This window comes from Crinia signifera, chromosome 4 (genome assembly GCF_055691185.1).
Source record: "Crinia signifera chromosome 4, ASM5569118v1, whole genome shotgun sequence".
NCBI lineage: Eukaryota > Metazoa > Chordata > Amphibia > Anura > Myobatrachidae > Crinia > Crinia signifera.
The window spans coordinates 283,828,804-283,852,233 of NC_139220.1; the positions used below are offsets into that span (position 1 = coordinate 283,828,804).

Below are 23,430 nucleotides of genomic sequence, written 5' to 3' on the forward strand. Positions count from 1 at the left end.
GGGTCACGGGGGTGCCGCGAAACGCGGGAGGGGGTGTCATGGGGGTCCCGCGAATCGTGGGAGGGGGGTCATGGGGGTCCCGCGAATCGTGGGAGGGGGGGTCGCAGGGGTCCCGCGAATCGCGGGGGTGCCGCGAATCGCGGGAGGGGGGGTCGCGGGGGGCCCGCGAATGGGGTGATGGGGGTCGCGGGGTGCCGTGAATCGCGGAAGGGGGGTCGTGGGTGTCGGGGGGGTTGCTGGCAGAGAGGGGGTGCGGGAGTAATGGTGGATGGTGGCTGTGGAGTAATAGTGGATGGTGGGCGTGTACTGTAGCCCTGGCTGGGCGGGGGGAGGAACGTCATACACATGAAAACGTTATACACATAAAACACTGGTCTTTTCCCTAGGGGGGGCAGGTTTGTGTATCCAGCTGGGCGGGAGCGTTAGCTACATAGGGGATGAGTGACAGATCTGGCTAAATATATAAGATATATATATATATATATGTGTGTAGAGAGTACCCCAAACCGTGCTCTATGAATGTGGGGAGAAGCACCTCTGAGGATCCCCTGTTAGATGGACCCCAAAGTTTTAGAAATGGCAAAGAAGGAAGGTTCAGAGGGTGCTAAGAAACCAACAAACCAATATATAAATAAAATATTTAAGAAAAATCAGCCCTGTGGGCAAAACATGATAGATTCTTTCAGAATTTAATCCAAATTAAAGGTCACAGTCATCGAATAAGTGTGCAGAGCCCAACGCGTTTCGTCATATCCATGACTTCATCAGGGGCAGAAGAACAGCAAATTCGGTAAAACACTAATAGATGTTAAAGATGTCATTCACCATAATATTTATGTATACATCCAAAAATAGATATATCCAAGTTGATAGGAAACTTCCGCCAATGTTGGCTCCTTAGAGAAACACTTTTTCTAAATGGACTCTGAGAGGAAGGCGCTCAGTGACCTTATTCAAAAACAGTCACCCAAATAATACTCCTGTGGAAAGGATGTGCACTGCTGGGATAAAGTCTGTGTAGATGCCGGCACTCCCTTGCGATATGGTAGGATAGTCTGCAGCACTCCAAGACGTCTTTGTAAATAAATTCAGCACACAATCACACTTTGAGGGAAATTTACCCCTTTAATCCACAACTGATCTGGGGCCAATGTGTTTTTTCCTGTGGGGACCAGTGTGTGTCCCACCTGCAGTGCAGCATGGTTTGTCCATCTCCTAAAATTGTAGCCCTGCTACCAGGTCTGAATCAGGCCCAATATATTTGAGATCAATGCATTTTGAATATGAATATTTCACCTGTCCACAAGATCACAGTCTTTCTGCACAAAGTGAGAGATGTACTAAGCCTTGGTTAAGCAGTGAGAGATAAAGTTTGTTTCAAAGGTGTTCCGGTTCCGGCACTGGAGGAAGCAGCAGCTCCCGCATAGGGCTCCGTGTGCTCCCCAGCCTAACAGCAAAGCCGACCGAGAAAGACCCCGCTGGTCCCCCCCCCAACCCACCCTAGATCACCCGGGCTACCTCGCAGCGCAGAACGAGCCGCTCATCGCCGGAATCGCAGCACCACGGACCCCGCTGCCGCGTGACCGGCGTCTCAGTCTCAGCTTCAAGCCGCACGAGACAACAGGCGCGCTCTCACACGGAGAGACGCCGACAGAAGAGAGCACTTCTCCCTGGCTGCCGCGCTCAGGCTGACCCGGTCCCCTACTCACATCCTCCACGGAAAGACTGCCAGGTGTCTCCAGAAGCCCCAGGCCTGATCCTCCGGCGCTGACGGCTCCCACCCGTCCGCAGCGACGCACTGGTCCCGGCACCTGCAAAGCCACACAGGCACCGCTACACGCAGAAAGCATAGGCGGAGGTAAGCTCCACACCCTGATTTCTGCACCTAAGCAGCCCCGGCATCCCACACTTCCTCACCCAAGAGAACTGTCCATCAGCTTATCACAACCCTGCTGTAGCCGGCACCCGGCACCCCATACCCACCCTGAGCAGCAAAACCTTGCCTCACAGAGACTCCCTGCACCACGCTTTCTCCCAGCAGAGACCTACTGGGAGGTGAGATACAGACCCAACCAACCAAGCCTCTAAACCCTGGCTGACCCTAGGTCCCCCCCCTTTACCATGAATAAAGGACAGCAAACTTCTGCATTAGAGGAAACCCCACGGCACCGCTCATCCAGCCGCCAAGCCAGAGACAAAATGGCGACCGCAGCAGCTCCCACTACACAGCCCAAGTCCCAGGGCACTGCAACCAAGGGGAAGAAAGGTGGAGAACCCCAGGACACCTCAATTGCCCCCGCACAGTCAGTAACCACTGAGACAAGCCCACTATGGACCCCCACTGATGAGACTCCGACTGACCTGACGGATAACCTACCGTCATCTTCACCTACTCTAAGGCGGCAGCTAACTCAAGCCCCAAAGCCAAATGAAGGCCCAGTTACTTATGCAGATATTGTACAGGCCATACAAGACACCATCGGCCCTATTATGGAAACCCATGCTGGAAAAGTAACACAAGCAGTCCAGGACATTAGGTCGCAATTCAAGCAAATCACTAAAAGGGTAGCCCACACAGAACACCTAGCCGGTGAGACGTTCCAAGATGTCACCACACTTAAAGCCCAACATGAAGCCATGCAGAAGTCGCAATACCAAATGCAGGCAAAGATAGATGACCTGGAGAACCGTTCCAGAAGGAACAACCTCAGGGTGGTGGGTCTACCTGAAGAAGTAAAAGGACAGGCCCTACTTACTTTCATACAAACCACACTCCCGGAAATACTATCAGTCACCGAGGAATGCACGGGAATGATAATAGAACGTGCCCACAGAATAGGCCCCCAGCGACCCTCAACTGACGCACGCCCCAGACCGGTTATCTTCCGTTGTCTCAATTACATCCACAAGGAGGCGCTGTGGTCGGCCTCGAGGAGGAAACGAGACATATCCTGGAATGGATCCAAACTCATCCTCTTTCAAGACTACTCTGCAGAAGTGGCAAGAGCCCGAAAAGAATTCACACCTCTCTGCTCCCGACTAGCCAAGAACAACAGGAAATTCGCCTTACTATACCCGGCACGCCTCCGCATATTTACAGGATCTTCCTTTAAAGACTTCTCTACGGCATCAGATGGTGAAGCCTTCCTTGCAGAAGAAACATCCGAAGAGACATCAGCATCATCCGCATCACCGTCCTCACAATCCCTCTTCACACAAGACCAACATGAGTGACTCCGCCCCCTCCCACACTTTTACCCCCTGCAAAATTTAAACCCAATACCCAATATCCCCCCCCCCCCTGCTATTCTTATAACTTTTCCCCTCTACATTACCACCTGAAAGGTGTCCAGAATTGAGACTCTTCCTGAAAAGGCATTCCAGCTAAAGAGCCACAGTACACTTGCCCCGACAGAGGAATAATTGATCTCACCTTTTACCCCCCCCCCCCCCCTTCTATTCCCACCAGAGGTTTATGCTAGGGAAGGTAATTAATACCGAAGAAAACATCCCTAACTTTTGGTCCCCTGGTCCAGCTTTTGGCTTCCTCTCACTTTATCGGGACTCCATATATGTGGAACTCAAAAAGACTGCACTACGATGAGAGGACCAGCGAGGTTAAAATTATAATCTATGATAATATCTGCCCCTTTCTGCTATAAGCAGAAAGACATTATAAGTCGGTAGCCCATAAGTTCACACCACTAAGGTGTCTGTTAATACCCGCTTGGTAAGGCTGAGGGAGCCAGGGACTGCTGGTTCAGCCCCTTAGGCACAGGCCTATACTCACCTCACCCGTTACCAACCGGAAGCTGATAATGGAAAAAAAGAAGGTTAGGTGCACCAGAAGCACCTGGTTTGAACTATTGTTGATGTTTTTGTGGTTAATGTTATTTGTTTCCCCTCCTTTCCTCATGTTTTTTCCCCAAAACCCCGAAAGTTATCTAACATGGTTTTGTTTACTCAGATACACTACAGCTAGAGCCCACCTGCCGCTGACGTCGAGAAGCTGGCCCAGCATGTTTAACTTGAGCAAATATCCAAGGATCTGTGAGTTACCTTGTCTCCCGACTGTATAATGACCTCCCTGAAATTAGGAACATTTAATGTGGGAGGTTTTCACTCCCCCGCAAAGAGGAAAAAAATCCTGCTGTACCTTTCCAGAGTGGGGATTGAGGTAGCGTTCTTACAAGAAACGCATCTGATCCCTGCGGAGATACTTAAATTGAATACCCTAGGATGGCAGGTGTTGTCGTCAGCTCCCTATAATTCTAAGGCCAGAGGAGTAGTCACCCTAATAAAAAAATCGATACCAGCTGAGATACATTCCTCGCAATCTGACCCAGGGGGACGATACACAATAACCGACGTAACTATACATTCCTCTCGATACATTCTTGCCAATATTTACGCTCCCAACACCAATCAGAGCCAGTTTAACATAGATGTAGTAACGAAACTACTTCCCTATACCCACCAACAAATAGTCCTAGCTGGAGACTTTAATCTAGCTGCCTCTAACATACTTGACAGAAATGTCACTATACCCACCAGACGCCAGACATCCAAGTATGGAATTCAATACCTGCTAGCCCAACTACAACTAATTGATGTTTGGAGGGCGTGTCACCCGGTTAACCGGGAGTACACGTGCCTTTCAGCAGCACACGGCTCCCTATCCAGGATAGATTACGTGCTGATGTCTTCATCGCTGTTCCCAAGGGTCCAGGACTCAGCACTGGAACCCATAACCTTATCTGACCATGGGATTAGCTGGGTGGCGCTCGCGACATACATTGATAGAGGCCCTGTAAGGCAGTGGTGCTTTCCATCCCAGCTAACTGATTCGGAAAACTTCCGTAATATGCTAGACGCAACCTGGATGGATTACAAACATTCTAATGCGCAGGCGGAAGAAGACACCCCTCTCCTATTCTGGCAGGCGTCAAAGCCGGTCCTCAGAGGCTCAATAATATCATACACCTCGAAACATAAGAAGGAATCCCAGAAGCTCTATTTAGAATCCCAAACTAGACTAACTGATGCATATCAGTTGTTTCAAAAATACCCCACGAGGACAAACAGAGCTCAGTATGAAGAGCAGAAATCTCTCTTCGAAATTCTGCTATCTAAAATGGAGTCTAAACTCTCATTTCTCTCCCAGGCCAGATTCCACAAACATGGCAATAGAGCGAGTAGACTTATGTCAAATCTACTACGAGGCCAGCACCCCCCTACCACTATACAAGCCCTCCAAAAAACAGATGGCACAGTAATACACTCTGGTTCACAAATAGCAGAAACTTTACATACCTTTTACGGAAACTTATACTCCCAACCCCAAATAGACCCACAGGAAAAAGAGAAATTTTGGGAATCCTTAACACACCCGACACTAAACGCAGACTCCTCACACACACTAACAGCCCCAATAACAGAGGAAGAGGTCCTGGCCACCATTACAGCCCTCAAGACAGGAAAATCCCCAGGCCCCGACGGGCTATCTAATGAATACTACAAGCTTTTAGCCCCTAAATTAGTCAAACCCCTATGCTCTTTTTATAATGCAATACTACAGGGTACGCCCCCTCCACTGTACTTCAACTCAGCTATCCTAAAAATCATACATAAACCGGGCAGAGACCCTCTTCTCCCGAGCTCCTATAGACCCATCTCCCTTCTAAACACCGACTATAAAATCTTTACAAAACTGTTAGCTGATAGACTTAAACTTAAACTCCCTTCGCTGGTCCACCCTGATCAAACAGGATTTGTATGGGGTGGCCATTCAGTACTCAATGTACGAAAGGCCCTCACAGCAATGCAGTGGATAGAGTCGGTCGGGTCCACGGGTCCACATGCCCTGCTCTCTCTTGATGCAGAAAAGGCGTTCGACCTAGTCAATTGGGACCACCTATTCCATACCATGAGACGATTCGGACTCCCGACCGACTTTATCCGTACAATTCAATTATTATATGATAACTCTACTTCCCAAATATTAACCAATAATTACTTATCTGCTTCCTTCCCGATATTAAGAGGGACAAGACAGGGGTGCCCCCTGTCTCCATTGCTTTTCGCTCTGGCGATTGAACCCCTGGCGGTGGCCCTGAGGGCATCCCAAGACTTCCAGGGTATAATGGTACATACATCAGCAGTCAAGCTAAGCCTCTTTGCTGATGACATATTGCTGTTCATCTCCGACCCCAACACTTCCATCCCTGCAATACAAGACATAATATCCCACTTCTCCCAGTTCTCAGGATTCAAAGTAAACTATGACAAGTCTCGCCTACTACCCTTCCATTCCTCCCAGGGTTTCTTCTCCTCCCCCCTCGTTCACCTCACAATTCACGATATGCCACCCCACCCTTAAATACTTGGGAGTTCTGATACCCAACAAACTAGAGGACCTTTACACTGTTAACTTTCCTCCCACATATATAGCAGTAGAAAAACAGCTAATGAGCTGGATGACACTCCCTCTATCACTCGCGGGCAGGATAACAGTCATAAAGTCAGTAGCTTTCCCTAAACTTTCCTACCTACTACAAATGTTGCCTCTCCAGCTGAAAAAACCAGACCTACAAAAGTTCAAGACACTATTTATAAAATTTACCTGGGCGGGCAAAAAGCCTTGCATCCCCTTTGACCGACTACGACTCACAAAACAAGACGGAGGACTTGCTATGCCAGACATACAGGCCTTTTCACTAGCCTCCCAATTTAGATATATAACAGATTGGTTTTTGGGCAGATCTGAATATACGATCCCCACTCTGGAAGGACAGCTATTCCAATCATACTCCCCGGCAGCACTACTTCATGCTCCGGTCAGGATGATACCAAAGCAGATCAGGGAGTCGGTATTGTTTGGAGACACATACAGATCGTGGAAAAAAATAAATAAAATCCTGCACAGAAACCCTGCGTGCTCCTCTTTCACTACTCTATGGGGTAACCCCTTATTTGTTCCCGGCATGGATAATATGGAGTTTAAGAGATGGAGAGATAAAGGAATTACCAATATCCGCAAAATCTTTGATCCAGGCGGCATTCTAATGCCGTTCTCAAAACTAGCAGAAAAATATGGTATCCCAAATGGACATTTCTACATGTACTTGCAGTCCAGACACTTCATTCAAACTCAGGTGCACCCCATGGATAAAAAAGAGATAGCTGACCCCATAGAAGCCCTACTTAGACCAGACTGCGTGATGGGATATAGGATACGACACCTTTACTCCTCACTGATTACAGCCGGCGTGGAACATTATCATAAGCAACTACATGAGAAGTGGTTAATAGACATTCCTGACCTTACGGCTCCTCCTAGATTGTTTAATAAACTCACATCCACGATGAAACATCTACAATCCATATCCTTACAGGAAACGCATATAAAATTTATCAACAGAGCATATATTGCCCCAGTACAAAGAGCCCATTTTGTCCCTGAGGACACGGGGGCCTGCTATAAATGTCAAAAATCAAAAGCCACATACTATCATAACTTTTGGGAGTGCGGTAAGGTCAGGAATTTCTGGGATAAGCTGGTGGGTTATGTCAACCGTACATATACCCTGAAACTACAGAAAAGCCCATTGGCCTGTCTATTTTTACAATTCCACACGTGGGATCTCGGTCCCAAAAAGCCACAGATAATACCAATCCTTACGATTCTATTAACGTTAGCAAAGAAACTAATACTCCTACATTGGATCCATAGAAGAGCCCCCTCTATACTAGAATTAAAAAAAGCAACCCTCAATATACTGTTTTATGAAAGACAGAGTACGATAACAGATTTAGAAAAGGGAGCCCCACGATTCTACAAGAAGTGGGAATTATATATCATGAGCCTAGACCAGACTACACAGGAGCGCATACAGAAGCTCTTTGAATCCACCTCCTGGTACCTCCTACGACAAGTAGCAGGATAATAGACATGACTGACAATGTCGGCAAGAGAGGAGAGCGATGAGACATATGACACTGAGGTACGAAACCCAAATATTAGTTCTGAAGTAATTCCCCCCCCCCCTAACTCTTCCCTCCCCCCTTTACCCTTTTACTGTTGTCTAGTGAGATGAGTGTTATATTTTAGAGTAATAGTTAATTTCCGATTGCTGGTAAAGCCAAATATACAGCCACTTGAAATTTGTAATTGAAATATCTATTCATAGGAGAATATACTCCCTGAAGTGAACCATCGGATTAGATACAGCAAAGTAGCTCCGGTGAGAGCTACCGGGAGAGATAAGACAAAATAGACTTTCAGACAAGTAATAAATATAATAACAGGCTTTTTATTCTACAGTATCATTTTAATCCAGCCATAGTCCCTCTACAACTCGTAACAGCACTTTGACCAGATAGTAGAAAAACACACAAAAATCATTTGAGAAATGAGAGATAAGGATAAAGCTTAGACTGGATACACTGAGCATTATAGGGACATAGGTATGTTTAAGGAAAGTTTTTGTTATTCAAAGTCTACTCATCAATACTGTAAACTGCTTATTTCACTATGCAAAATAAAAATTGTTTAAAAAATGGCAGGAACTGGTTGGTTGGTAATTTATTGCTCTCCACTTTATCTCTTTCCAAGACTCAGTACATCAAATGCTAAATTTTAAAAGATGGACCTTATTCTGGTCTACACGCAAAGCTGCGAAATTCAAAGCTTTGTATGTGGTTTAAACGCTGCCTGCCGCCCGCACGAAGAGCCGCCTACTCCCCCACCTTAGCATAAATTTCCAATCAGTGCCTTACGTGCGGGTGGAAGTCATTCAATGGTCACCTACCATCGAATGATTTCTACAATGCGGAAAGCGGACAGGCAGCTGACATCCACTGACATCAGCTGTCCACCCCCGCACCAGCGTCACACGCGCATTTACATGGGAACGCCCAATGTTTTCATGGGAACGCCTATGAAACACTGGGTGTTCCCATGGGTGCGACCCCTCGCCGCCGCCCCACACCAGCACAGCTAGGTGTGAACGGGACGGCGAACAAGCAGTTCCCGTGCCCACTTGCACCATCGCTCCCCTGTGCGACCACGCAGAGGAAAGTGGTGCTCAGAATCACCCCCAATATACGTATCCAAACCGGTATTTAAGGTTACATTATTTTTAAATGAAAGTATCTCTCTTTTCAGAAGCTATATAATCTATACAGTACTTGGCATCCTCGTAATGTCTTATAAGCACTTTGAAATATTATTTTAGATTTAACGAGCTCTAAAGCATAAGAAATAATTTCTCAATTTGCTGTGAGTGATTCCTCCCTCTAAACATTTTTTTCATAATAAAAGCAGTCAATAAGCTGGGTCACTGACAAATGATATACAGTAAATCTGTGCCCTCTGCGTGCTTATCCTGCTCCGCTGCATTAGATCAATGCAAACACTCATTGCAGGTTTACCTCATTACATTATCTTCTGCAGATGGGAACACGTTCTCCGCTTCCCTCACTGAAAGGCCCCAGATACTTCTATCATGTCAGTAATTGTTAAACTTCTGCATCTCGGTATTTAGATCCCTGCCCGCCTGCAGGGTAGTGTAGCCGCATCACCCCGGCTGTACGCAATTCGCATATGTACCAAGTCTGAACATATTGTTATTACCGCTTATGCGTGTGATTCGCACAGCAAATTTGTTTTAAACAAGTTAATTCATGGAAGAACCAACAGAGCTGAACAATGACAAATTATCCGTACAATTATTCACGGGTATAGATTATAGGATCCATAGTGCCTAGGTCGACACAAAAAAAGACGAGACTGTTAAAAGGTCAACATGAAAATTGTTGACATGAGATTTTCATGGTATTTTGAAGTTGACGTCTGAGAACGTGGACCCCCAATCAGTGCACCGTAGTCCATGTGGATGGTAAATGTAAATGTAAAAAAAATGATTGTCAACCTTGCTTGTGTCAACATTATGTCTGTGCCGACAATGTGCATGTCAACATATTTCCACTTTATCTCTTTACCAGGCTTAATACATCTGCCCAAGTGAATATAAATAAAAACTTGTGTATGATAAATGGTGCATCAGCCAATTGGCTCCTAACTGTCATGTGTTTGAAAAATTAGAGTTGGGAGCTGATTGGCTGGAGCACCCAAAGCTTCCGCTAACTCAGTGGTTCCCAACCCTGGTCCTCAAGGACTCCCAACAGTGCACGTTTTCCAGTTCACCCGGCAGGTGCACTCATTATTCAAACACATTTTATAAGATCCACAGGTGGAGCTAATTATGTCACTTGTGTTTCTGTGTGGAGACCTGGAAAACGTGCACTGTTGGGGGTACTTGAATACCATGGTTGGGAAGCACTGCTCTAACTTGATGCTGATAACAGCGGTGATGAGGTTCACTGTAACATAACATTAAATAGCAGAAATAGGTAGAGCAAGTCATTGGACTGTGAGGCACACTCACTGCAGCACATTGTACCTGTATTACACTGGAGTTGTAGCGTCCTGCCATCAGTGTACAATCAATAGTTATAGTTGGTTAACCACAAAATGGACCCAGGTCATCAGCTGGAGCATTACACATTGCTGTGCCAGGTTACTTCCCTGTTGTCCAAGAAAGCCTTGGACAACACTATTATAAGATATTTGCAGCAGTAAAGAAATCAGCTTTTTTTATTCTATGCTACTTGCATTCTTTCCCCAAGCAGCTGATGAAATTTAGTTCAAGCCTACAAGTTTCAAATCTATGCCGGACAGTGGAGAGCAAATATATGCAGCGCGAGTCCTTTCAGCTCCGCATGTCAGATAATCCACCTGGTGATTATGTTATACACACTTTGCAGCATAAGTGCCCATTCTTATCCTCTGCCACGCCTACTTTCTATTGTCCAATCCGACTCCAGTTCTGAGACATTGTCATGTGACGTTACTATACCCATAATCAATGCCATTTTTAAAAAAAATCATCATGCTGAAATAAGTTTTTCTTTTTAAAGTCCATAATAACCTTTGTATAGGATAAATGGGATCACAGGAACACATCTGGTATTTTACAATGCTGGATTAATGTAGATTTTGGTATTTTTCAGCTCTCCTGTGTACCCTTTATTGTTACATTGTCATATTGACTTTCATCCCTACTCTGATTTCCCCACTCATCATCATCATCCTGCATCTTTCTTCCCCCTTTGTGTTTAGTTCCCCCTCCTCTGGGGACTGCATAATCGTCCCATCCTGGTAAATATGGGTATTCATAGCCGTATTCGTGGGCATCGGTGCCTTGACTCTTCCAAGCATCGACCCGGATGCCTTCTGGCTCATCGTACACTGGATTAGTAGGCAGTTCTGGCTCATCGTAAATATGCTCATGTTTGCGAAGGCTTTTTGATTTTCTTTGGGTGGGAACTGGACCGAGAAGTCCCCCAAAGCCTGTAGCCAGCAGGTTTTTGGCCACTTTGTCAAAAGGGACAGCATATTCGCTCTCCAGGACTGTGCTGTTAGCAGCCAGATTGCTCTGAGGGCATTTAGAGGGGTGCAACGAAACAGAGCGAACGGGTTGCTGTGGTGCGGCAATCGCTTCCTCTTGAGGATGTTCTAGTATAGTTGGGGAGGAGGCTTCATTTTGGCTGGCTTTAATGGCGCATTCAATGGCCTGGAAAATCTGACACCCATGGGCTGTCTCAAATTCAAAGTTGCCTTCTCCAGAAGCACAGCGCCGGCCGGCCTCGAAGGAGAACATGGTCTGTTGTGGGAAAGGAAGAGAAATAATGCAGAAATAAATGCAAAGAGAGAGCGCAGGAACATTAAACAAAATACAGTAGACACAATTGTGGCTGATGAAATAGTTCTATGTGAAACGATGTCCACCTAGCAGATGATTTGTTAAATGTTCTTACAGTAAGTAACCATTTCCATGGTGAAGATGTCATATAAATCACTTTAATTACTGTACGGGAGTTGGCTGGAACAACTGAAATCAGTCTGACTAGCGATCTCAAACAGTACAGAGAAGGGGAAACATTCACATCTGCACCATTGAGACAGTTGTCATGGAGATTTCTAGCCGAGCATCTCAGCTCTCTCTCCTCGGAACCCCAGCATGTCATGTGTTGGGAGTTTCTCTGGATGAGATAAGTTTGGATCAGTCAGTTATATTTAATTTACATGATCGTCCTCAGAGCATGGCCGGGAGTTAGTACTAGATCAAAAAACAGGGGGCCTAATTCAAACAAATATGTTCTCAAAATGGGCAAAACCATGTGCACTGCAGGTGGGGGAGATAGTGTAATGTGCAGAGAGAGTTAGATTTGGGTGGGGTGTATTGAAACTGAAATCTAAATTACAGTGTAAAACTAAAGCATCCTGTATTTACCCTGCACAGAAACAAAATAACTCACCCAAATCTAAAGGTACCCATACACTAGTACGATTTTGCATGTTTTCATCCGATTGTGACGGATTGACCTGATAAATCGGATGATAAGCAGACAAATTGCAGGTGTTTGAAAACTCATCTCTTCAGACAAGCTTATCAAATTCCAGAACCAGTCACGGAACCTTGCATTCTGGTGGAATCGATGCAATAAAGAATACAGTATCTATCCTTATGTATCGATGCCTATTTCCCTATAGGGGATGCAGTTTAAATCCCGGCGGTGGGGATCCCGGCGTTGGGAATCCCGACCGCCGAAATCCCGACAGTTTCTCCCTCCGTGGGTGTCCACGACACCCCTGGAGGGAGAATAAATTAGCGTGCCGAGCGTAGCGAGGCACCGGGCCCGCTGCGTGGCGAGTGCAGCGAGCCCGCAAGGGGGGGCGATCCACGTCCCCCCCTTGTCGGGATTTCAGCGGTCGGGATTCCGTCATCGGGATTTTGAACACCGGGATCCCGACCGCCGGGATTTCATACTGAATCCCCCTATAGATTGTAAGCTTGCGAGCAGGGCCCTCCTACCTTTTGACTGTCTGTAAATACACTGTTTGTTGTATCACTGTATCACTGTCACCCCCCCCCCCCTGGAACGTCACGGCGATGTGCGCCGCATCACTGGACCTTGCAGGCGGCCCCCCTCAAGCGGGTTAGTGATTGATCGCCGGGGCACTGCTAGGCACCGGAGCGCCCCAGGCGGGGAGGGGGGGGCCCTCTCCGCCTGGGGCGCTCCGGTGCCTAGCACCGGCCCTGCTGTTAATAAATAAATAATAATAAAATCTGAATGGATCCGATGCACATTCCCGTGCCAATTGGATGTGAGTCAGAGGTCGGACGTGCGGCACATAGGATAAATCTGAATCAGAGCCATCAGCAGCACATCCGATTTCCCTTGAACTCCCCTGGAGTCCTTTTACATGTGATAAACCGCATGTGATATATCGCATTTAAAAAGTGGCACATCAAGTGCCAAGTTGGATGAAGTTGGGGAAATGGGGAAGTTCAAGGGAAATGGCATAAGACTTGTGCCTATGACAAGTTGAAGTAGTGTATGGACACTTTTACTCTCTCTGCACATGTTACATCTGCCCCACCTGCAGTGCAGCATGGTTTTGACAATTTTGGGAACAAATTTATTCTGTGATCAGGCCCAGAGTGTCCCAGGAATAAACTCTTCTTTACCTTGTCTCTGCCAAATCTCCTGAGGTATGGGTAAGGCCAGCTGAAGATCAGACTCCCAGACTGACGATCTCGCAGAGCGAGACAGTTGCCTTCAGCTGCAAGTGTGTACATACCGGACAGACTGCAGCGAGAGGATGCGCTGGTCTGTCTCACCCTCACTGGAAAGTGACCATCTACAAACATGGAAAGCATTGCATGTTATGTATATCTTGTACTTCATGCGGTTACCAGCTAGCTGAGAATTTATTGACTGAGAAAAAAAAGTATCAATATATTTTATGGCTAAATTACACATTATGAAAGTTACGCAAATGTACTATTATGCTCTTATGCCAGGAGACAGCAAAGGATCCTGAGGATCCCTCTCTGGCAGAAAATCCCTGATACAGTAGCGCATAGAGCAGGCATTCTAAACCACGGTCCTCAAGACACACTAAGCTGGAGGAAGGTTGAGGCTTTTTTAAACATCGATGGGATTTTTTTTTCAGAGAGTGCTCCTCAGGATCCTTTTCTATTTCCCCGCACTGACCCAACCAGGGAGCATAGGGATAGTGTAAAAAAGGTGTGGCCAAATCGGTCCTTGAGATCTACCAACAATCCACATTCTCAAAGTCATCTAGCTGATGCATATCTGTAGTCATTACTAACTGTCACATTTCCCAGACTCCCTAGCTGGTGCACAGCTGCAGTCATTACTAACTGTCACATTTCCCAGACTCCCTAGCTGGTGCACTGTTGTAGTCATTACTAACTGTCACATTTCCCAGACTCCCTAGCTGGTGCATAGCTGCAGTCATTACTAACTGTCACATTTCCCAGACTCCCTAACTGGTGGACAGCTGCAGCCATTACTAACTGTCACATTTCCCAGACTCCCTAGCTGGTGCATAGCTGCAGTCATTACTAACTGTCACATTTCTCAGACTCCCTAACTGGTGGACAGCTGCAGCCATTACTAACTGTCACATTTCCCAGACTCCCTAGCTGGTGCACAGCTGTAGTCATTACTAACTGTCACATTTCCCAGACTCCCTAGCTGGTGCATAGCTGCAGTCATTACTAACTGTCACATTTCCCAGACTCCCTAGCTGGTGCACAGACATGCTGCATTCATTCCTACTATAGATCCACAGGTTGCCTGAAATACATGAACTGTTGGTAGATCTTGAGGACATGTTTGGTGTAATCAATCCCTCTGCTTCCAGCTCTTGTGTTGGGAATGCCTGGCCTAGACTACTGAAGGCTTACAAAATCTTCAGATTGCATAAGCTACTGCGTCCAGGCTCCAGAGCTTGGTTAAACTAATTACATAACAGAAGATTAGAGATGTGCACCGGCCACTTTTTGGGTTTTGGGTTCTGATTACCTTGAGGTTTTGGGTTCTGATTACCTTGAGGTTTTGGGTTCTAATGGGTTTTGCCAAAACACCTCCTAAGTGTTTTGTGTTTGGATTTCTTGGGTTTTGGGTTCTGATTCTTTTTTTAAAAAAGCATAAAAACCGCTAAAATCGCAGAATTTTGGTTTTTCTTTGCTCCTACGCTATATTAACCTTGATAACATTCATTTCCACTCATTTCCAGTCTATTCTGAACACATCACAATATTGTTTTTAGGGCAAAATGTTGCACCGAGGTAGCTGGATAACTATGTTAAGCCACACAAGTGTGCGGCACAAACACGTGGCACTCAGAGTGGCACTCAGTGGCACACGTCAGTGCACCAGCAGCATGGAATTATTTTTTACAGTCCGACACAGCACAATTATTATTTTTGAATTAAATTAGATATACCTGTAGCAGCCTAGTATGTACTAGGTAGGTACACTAGGTAGGCAGTAGCACTGCCAGTGGCAACAGTGGACTGAGTAACTAAATAATACTGGCAGATTCAGTGCAGGCAGCACCAGTGGACTATATATTTATTTATTTAATATAATTAATTAATTATTAATAATATATAATAAATGGCACAGCACCCAAGGTATGCACCAGCACAGAGGAGACAGTAGTACTACAGGTACACAGTTAGACTGTTCTCCTAAGCAGAGAGGAGAACAGAGTACACAGCAGCACTGAGGGAGACAGCTCCAGCGAATAAAATAATTAATTACAGCACAGCTCACCAGAGGTAGACCGCACAGAGGAGACAGTAGTACTACAAGTACACAGTTAGACTGTTGTCCTAAGCTGAGAACAGAGTACACAGCAGCACTGAGGGAGACAGCCCTAGCAAATAAAATAATTAATTACAGCATAGCACACCAGAGGTAGACCACACAGAGGAGACAGTAGTACTACAAGTACACAGTTAGACTACACAGCAGCACTGAGAGACAGCACCAGCGATTGCAAAATATTGCGCTCAAGGTCAAGCTCAAGTTTAAGCCCCAGCAGCAGCACCAACACACCCTCTCCCAACCCACTACTTGACTGGAGTGAAGATGGCGGGCGCGGCAGCAGCTTATAAAGCCTTGCAAAATCCGGCGCCGGGAGATGACGTTCTAATCACGCGGACGGACCCGAGTCAGGCGGGAATCTCCGAGCGCTGCTCGGAATCAGGCTCAGAATGATGACGTCCGTGGGGGCTCGGATCTCTGAAATCCGAGTCTGCACATCTCTACAGAAGATTGGATATTACTGTCTTATTTACGTTGTGCTATACCGCAGTACTTTGCCTTGTCTATCCCATTCTACATACTGGTCTGAAGCACATAGTTTGTCTCACCACCCACTGAATGTCACTTTCTCATACCATGAGCTCCGCTTCTACTGTCCCCTTCAAAATATTTTACTCCATACAGTACCTTGCTCTGTATATAGACATGCACCTCAGACATCTCATCCTTATCTTATGTTACCGCCACATATCCCATTGTAACCCCCTTACCGGACATTTACGCTTACTTGTTGCGGCATCATGGCTTGTACTGTACAGGGAGTTTTCCTGGAGCTGGAGAGATGAATTGAGGGGCTGACTGTCTGTCCTCTCCAGACACCGCCGTTCCTGGGCAGAGAGGTGGAGACAGCGAGACATTTAAAAACAGCTTTCTGCCTCCAATGAAAAAGGCTGAATATGTAGCATTTTGCACAAAGCTTTTACTTTCTATATAAAAAACATTTTGTTGTTTTTTTTGTTTTATATAAATTAAATATGGAATCCCAGTTACATTCATTTTCCCCTTTCAAGGTTTGCTCCACAACCCATGTGCTTCCAAAGCAGCAAAAATCCTAATTTCTGGTGATTCCACTAGAAAATTGGATGTATAAATAAAGATTTTTATCTACATTGTTGACTTTCACTATGCTAGTGAAAGCGGTGTATTGCTTATACTCTCTGTTACATGCATTGTACATGTGCAGAAATGCGTCCTCCCAAACTTTTTATACCCCCACTATCCACGTCGGCGTTGAGTTGATTTTACAAAGTGTGGCGAGCACAGCCAGCCACCGAGCCCGAAGCGTGGCGAGCGCAGCGGATTACTTGACGTGGATTACTTGACGTGTATTCCGTGGCCCCTTGCGGGGCTCGCCACGCTTCGGGCTCGTGGCTTGATGCACTCGCCACACTTAAATTATACAAAGAAAAAATGTATTGTACAGCTTAGTCTGTCCAAAGTCATACAGATAAACAGGGAAGTGCAACTAGAAGCACACATTTTTTTCCATTACACATGTACAGTAACTCTACAGCATTATAGCCTTCTGTTCTGCTAAAACAAGACAACCTGGGGGGACGATTTGTACAACAGAACACGTGTGAAACGTATGCTACAAACAAGGAACTACAAATTCTACATATCCCCAGACCAATAATACAGAGAGGAAACCGGGGCGGTTAGTGTGGCCTATATTTATCCATAGCGATCCCCTATTCCTTCACACTCCCCCAGATTAGCTGCTCACTGGGGTTGCCTCAAGCTATAGATACCGCTAGCAGAATGTCTGACATTCTGTGGTGTATCAGGTCATCGTGCAGAGGTTCTCAGCTCCTCCAAGTTCTCATCTGCAGGATGCAATTCCAATGTACTGTATGTACTGCATGGTGTAAAGCTGGCCATACATCAGAAAGATATTGTACCCAATCATACAATCTCAATTGATTGTAAGATGGATTGTATGCAGATTGTGTGCACATCTTGTGTACACAATCATACAATCGATCATAAGATGGATTGTATGACTGATTGTATGATGGATTGTATGCAGATTGTGTGCACATCTTGTGTACAAAATCATGCAGCAGATGGATTGTATGACTGATTGTATGATGGATTGTGTGTAGATTGTGTGTCCAAAAACCACCAAGGACTGCCGGGGATTTCAAGGGAAATTGTACACAATCATGAGCGCAATCGATCTTAAGATCGATCTTTCGGATGTATGGCCAGCTTTAGTGATGCCGACGAGTACCACTGTGTAGTGCAAGATTGCATGGAACATTGTGGCAAATCTTCCTAACTACTCCATTTGCTTGTACACTACACCCTCCACAGTGTAAAGAAACCTAAATGAAAAATCCTGTGTTGGCCAAAGGGCCTGATTCAGATTCGTACACTAGGCTGCATATGTACAGGTAAACACCGCCCAGCCGACTGCACGGGCGAAGAGTCATCCGATGGTTGCTCACCATCAAATTATTTCTTTCCTGTTCTAAGATAAAAGTCAGTCTAGCCTGACTTTTATCTTTGGCTGGAGATCGCCGATTTCAGGGCGAGTGTGGACGTTAGGCATTGACACGCCTGCGTTCGCAGGGGAATCCCCAGCGTTTCTATGGGTGCGCCCATAAAATGCTGGCGTTCCCCTGCTTCCTGCACTCCTATTCCCTCCCCTCACTGTACAAACACCTCAGGGAGTGTGAAACCCACAGAAGGCGTTCCCACGGGGGATTTGCATATTCGTGCGGGGGGGTTGCACATGCGCATAATCTCCAACACTTGCCGCAGTCCTTCCATTTCTGGCAGCAGGCTGTCAGATTTATTAGATGGCATTGCCCGCTGTAGCCTATGAGCTACAGATGGCAGAGATTACCAGGAGAGGGTTCTGTAGCGATCACCTCACTTCTCACACATTTCAGGCCTGTTCTCCTTTCAGACCTTCTGAACCTGCCTGGACATTGTAATACACAAGGGCGTAACAACCATGGGTGCAAGGGGTGCAGCTGCTATGGGGCCCAGAGCTGAAGGGGGCCCATCTTTGCTGTCTAAGTATATGTTTTACATACATTTATCACCATCAGTTGCTAAACAAGGGGCCCTTACAAACTTTTGCTATGGGGCCCACAATTATCTAGGTACGCCAATACATGTTTTAAAAACATTTGGGCAGTACATCATTTTTTTTTGCTGTGAATCGCTGCAATAGGAAATTATAATTATCAGGTTTTAAATTCAATAAAAGATAAATAAGCCCCAAAGAGAGCGATAGAAATATGGATTTAATCAGTAATTTCTCTGATTCCTCCATATCCTGGGAGACACATTCTAAGAATGCCAATTCAGGTTTCTGATCACGAAGTCACAGGGAAATGACAGTGTCTTTACTTATCTACTTATATTAATAAGAAGTGTCCTGGCACTGGGCCCAGCTGCTAGCATGATGCCAACTGGTCAGATATCTGCTCCATGCTGGAGGATAAGCACAAGGCGAGAGTGGAACAAGGTATCAACAAGTCCGAGGTGGTATGGGACATACTGCTGGGCATGCAGCACAATTACATGCATCGTGCCATTGGTGACTTTGGAATTGGGAACTGCAGCATCAACATGTCATAGATTTCCCATGCAAACAAGCTCAATCCCTTGCAACTTGAAAGCAAAAGACTTATCCAGAACCGGAATTACTGGGGAGGAATAGAGTTGCAGCTCTTCAGAGTCCGCTCCTCATTCACTTAGATGAGGTATCGCATGCAGCCTCACATGCGATACCTCGGCAACTACCAGGCAGCTATGATCGCATACGATACATCGTTTGCAGTCCTTTCCACCATTCAGCCATTCGCTGCCCCATGATACGCCAGATCCTTGTGGCAGCCATACCAATCTCTGGATCTGATCTGGTGCTCACAGAGCAGTGCATCAGATCAGAAGCGGAAGCAATTTACATACGATATGACAATTTGTATACGATTTATTGGCCCAATGGGTCGAAATTGTGTATAAAAGGATCATAAGGTACTAGTGTAGGAATGGGGCCTTTACTGGAGCTGGTCCCCCGGCAGGTACTGGTGTTCTGCTGTCTGTCACCCACCTCATCCTTCTGCTTCTGTTCCGCTGGCAGTTACTGTACGGCTGCCTGGTGCCCTCCAGTCCCCATTGGTTTCCCCCCCATTAGAAGGCATTCCCATAGGAACACACATGCTGCTCTTCTCTACTTTTTGCATGGGTTTGCGTTGACATCATATCACGTACCCTCACTATACTGTATAAGAGAGTTTCTGGGCACCATTCAGTGCCAGAGTATTAGGCTGATAGCCTGCACTCCAACGGCTGGTTGTAGTTTCGAGTGTTCTGATCCAGTCCATGGGCCTTATTTTGGTTCATTCTTTCTGACAAAATCCTTCTTAGATGGGCAAAACCATGTGAACTGCAGGTGGGGCAGATGTAACATGTGCAGAGAGAATTAGATTTGGGTGGGGTTTTACTTTAAAGTGAGATCTATATTGCAGTGTAAAAATAAAGCAGTCAGTATTTTCCCTGCACAGAAACAAAATTACTCACCCAAATCTAATTCTCTCTGCACATGTTACATCTGCCCCCCCTGCAGTGCACATGGTTTTGTCCATCTAAGAAGGATTTTGTCAGAAAGAATGAACCAAAATAAGGCCCCATATGACAATTCTCCTTGTCTTCTTCCCTGAAACTGCTGCCAGTAATCTCCTGGTTCTGACTTTGGCATCCCTATGACCTGATTTGCAAAAATCATTGTCCATGGTCCCTAGTGAGTGCCACTGACACGTTAGACTTCGCGACTTCGCACCATTGCTCAGGAATATCATACATGTTCAGTCAGCAACTAAACCATCCGTGTGAAAGCTGTGAGGCTGTGACAGACCATCTAGTCGCCAACAGAGCATTGTTATAAGGTTTGTACAATGACTAGTTTATACAAGTGGCCCTACAGCCTCTACACACATTTTCCCTTTCACCAACTGCAGTTGGAATCCCACTATCCTTATGCATCCGTTGTTTTGCGCAACACTTTGCTGCAGCAGCTTTACCGTGTTCGTGACATTATTTGAAATATATTCTTTCTGTGATCCCCTTTTAGTAAAGTGATGCGTAACACATTGGGCATTTATAAATGTTATGTGCAGCGCTGCAGAGTTTTTTGTATTTATAAAAAATGAATGTGTGTATGTTCCAGCATATGCATACCTGGAGCAATTTACACCAAACTTGGTACATATTTATTTATTATTCATTAACAGTTTCTTATATAGCGCATACATATTCTGCAGCGCTTTACAGAGAATATTTGACTATTCACATCAGTCCCTGCCCCAGTGGAGCTTACAATCTTTATTCCCTACCACATGTACACGCACACACAGACATTCTAGGGTTAATTTTGTTTGGAACCAATTTGCCTACCAGTATATTCTTGGATTGTGGGAGGAAACCGGAGTACCCCAAGTAAATCCACGCAAGTACAGGGAGAATATACAAACTCCACACAGAGCCATGGAGGGTATAGAACCCATGACATCAGTGCTGTGAGGCAGTAATGCTAACCATTACACCGTCCGTACTGCCCCAATATGCACATATGACTTACAATCTTTAAAAAAAAATTATGGGGGTAAGACACCCCTAGCACCCCCATGGGGGGGTGGGGGAGCAACATATGGCAAAGTTGCATAACATACAGGGGGTAGAGGACATTGATTGGGTCCAGATAAAATTCACAGCCACTAACACCTGCAAACCCGACACCGCCAGGGGCCCAAAAAGGGGTCCGGCCACTACAAAAAGTGGGTCAGGGATGCAGGATATGGTAGAGTTGAATAACATAGTAAAATAAGTTACTTTGTTAAAAATAACAAAGTAATAAAAAGTGCTCAGATCTGTTCTCATGCTAATTGGCCGATGATGCAGATGCAGGTGCAGGTGATATATCCATGCACATTACTGATTGGGTAAATTTTATCACATCACATCTGCATCTGGGATGTGGATTGTGATAAAATTGCACCATTGTCCTTACTCACAATATGTAATGTGATTGGCTGATCCTTCCTCATAGTACCACACTGATACTATAAGTATACTGTGTACTGTACTGTTAGTTAGCTGCATACACTGGGTCTGATGCAGAGGTGGTAGGAGAGTGTGTCAGGGTGTGGTATGGGTCTCCGACAGAGGGGATCCCGACAGTCAGTATCCCGACTGCCGGTGCCCAGACAGAGGGGGGAGCGCAAAGAAGCCCCTTGCGGGCACAGTGCGCTCGCCACACTGCGGGCACGGTGGCTCGCTGCAGGTTTTATTTTCCCTCAATGGGGGTCGTGGACCCCCACAAGTCGGGATCCCCTCTGTCGGAGCGTCATCCGCTACCCACTGTGTCACTGCTGCTTTGAAGGCAATACTAGAATATGGTAATACAGCAGGAGATGGCTGCCACACCTAAATAGCAGTAGATTTCCAATCACTGACATTCCCAAAATGCAGTAATTCACAGGTCCACGGGAAAGGGCAGTATGTGCACGACTAAAGTTTCAACACAGAGAGAGAAAGACGTGTCCTGGTGTGGCGCACCAAAGAGAAATAAATGCAGCAATAAAATGTAACTTTTATTGGAAATAGTCTTTTAAAAACTGCGAAATATAAAAAAACATACAGAAATGACTAACAAAGTGAGGGTAGTGCGTGTTTAAAAACAGCACGTGCAGGGACTACTTGTGTGTATGACAGGTCTCTATTATATTAAGCGGCTTAAGCGTTCCAAAATTTGGCCCGTTGGTGGTAATAGTACCTATATGACAGATGGAGTCAGATCACCATAACATGGGATCCCTCTGTTACTGTTTCATAACATCATTTGTAAACATCATGTAATTTAGAGACTGTTATCTGTTGTACAGGAACTGGTTTGTAGTGCACGACTAAATACTGAACATGTACAGTACACATGCAGCGCGTGCACAAAGTACCTAAAATCAGTACCTTGCGACATGCAGCCCTCTTACTCAGGCCCACTGAGTACTGTGGTTATATCCTGTCTGATAATAACCAATGCTAGCAGCTGTGTGGACTCCCTGTCTATGATATAAATACTGAAAATGTTAATAAATTAAGAAAAACAGTCAGAATTTTACCAAATTCAACAAAAGGAAGGCTGCATCGAAGCTTTTTATTCTTTGGCACTACAAGATTTCAAAATTATGTGCGAGAAGGTGAATGACAAAACAACCAAATCTAAAAATGATAACCTTCATCCCAATGAAAGAGTAGCACTGAGAGATTTGATGGGAGATGATTCCATCATAATCAAGACAGCAGATAAGGGGGGTGGGCATGTGATTCAAGATAAAATAGACTTTTTGGCTGAAGCCTATTGCCAGCTTAACAACAACATTTTTTACCAAATTCTCCAACAGGATCCCACCCCCCTTTATTCTAAGAAACGTAAACGTATGCTTGATGATGCGCTGGCCGGGGGTGCGATATCCAAGAAGGATTTTATGTTTTTACACAATCCATTTTTGCTCACTCCCACTTATTATCATTTACCGAAATATTCACAAATCAATCACCTCACCTACTGGGCAACCTATTATTTCTGGTGTTGGGTCCCTCACATCCAATTTATCGGCTTTCATTGACACACATCTTCGAGGTTTT

General features: G+C 45.6%; 1 protein-coding gene across 1 annotated transcript in view; it reads right to left on the reverse strand.

The window, feature by feature from the left end:
• Positions 1-8,054: 8,054 nt before the first annotated feature.
• Positions 8,055-23,430, reverse strand: part of DOK2 (docking protein 2) — a 36,455-nt gene continuing 21,079 nt past the window's right edge. The window contains exons 3-5 of the mRNA XM_083184805.1: positions 16,499-16,598; positions 13,596-13,768; positions 8,055-11,726 (exon numbers count right to left, since the gene is read on the reverse strand). Of these exons, the coding sequence (XP_083040931.1) occupies positions 11,070-11,726; positions 13,596-13,768; positions 16,499-16,598 (930 nt within the window). The 3' untranslated portion in view covers positions 8,055-11,069. The remainder of the gene's footprint in view (positions 11,727-13,595; positions 13,769-16,498; positions 16,599-23,430) is intronic.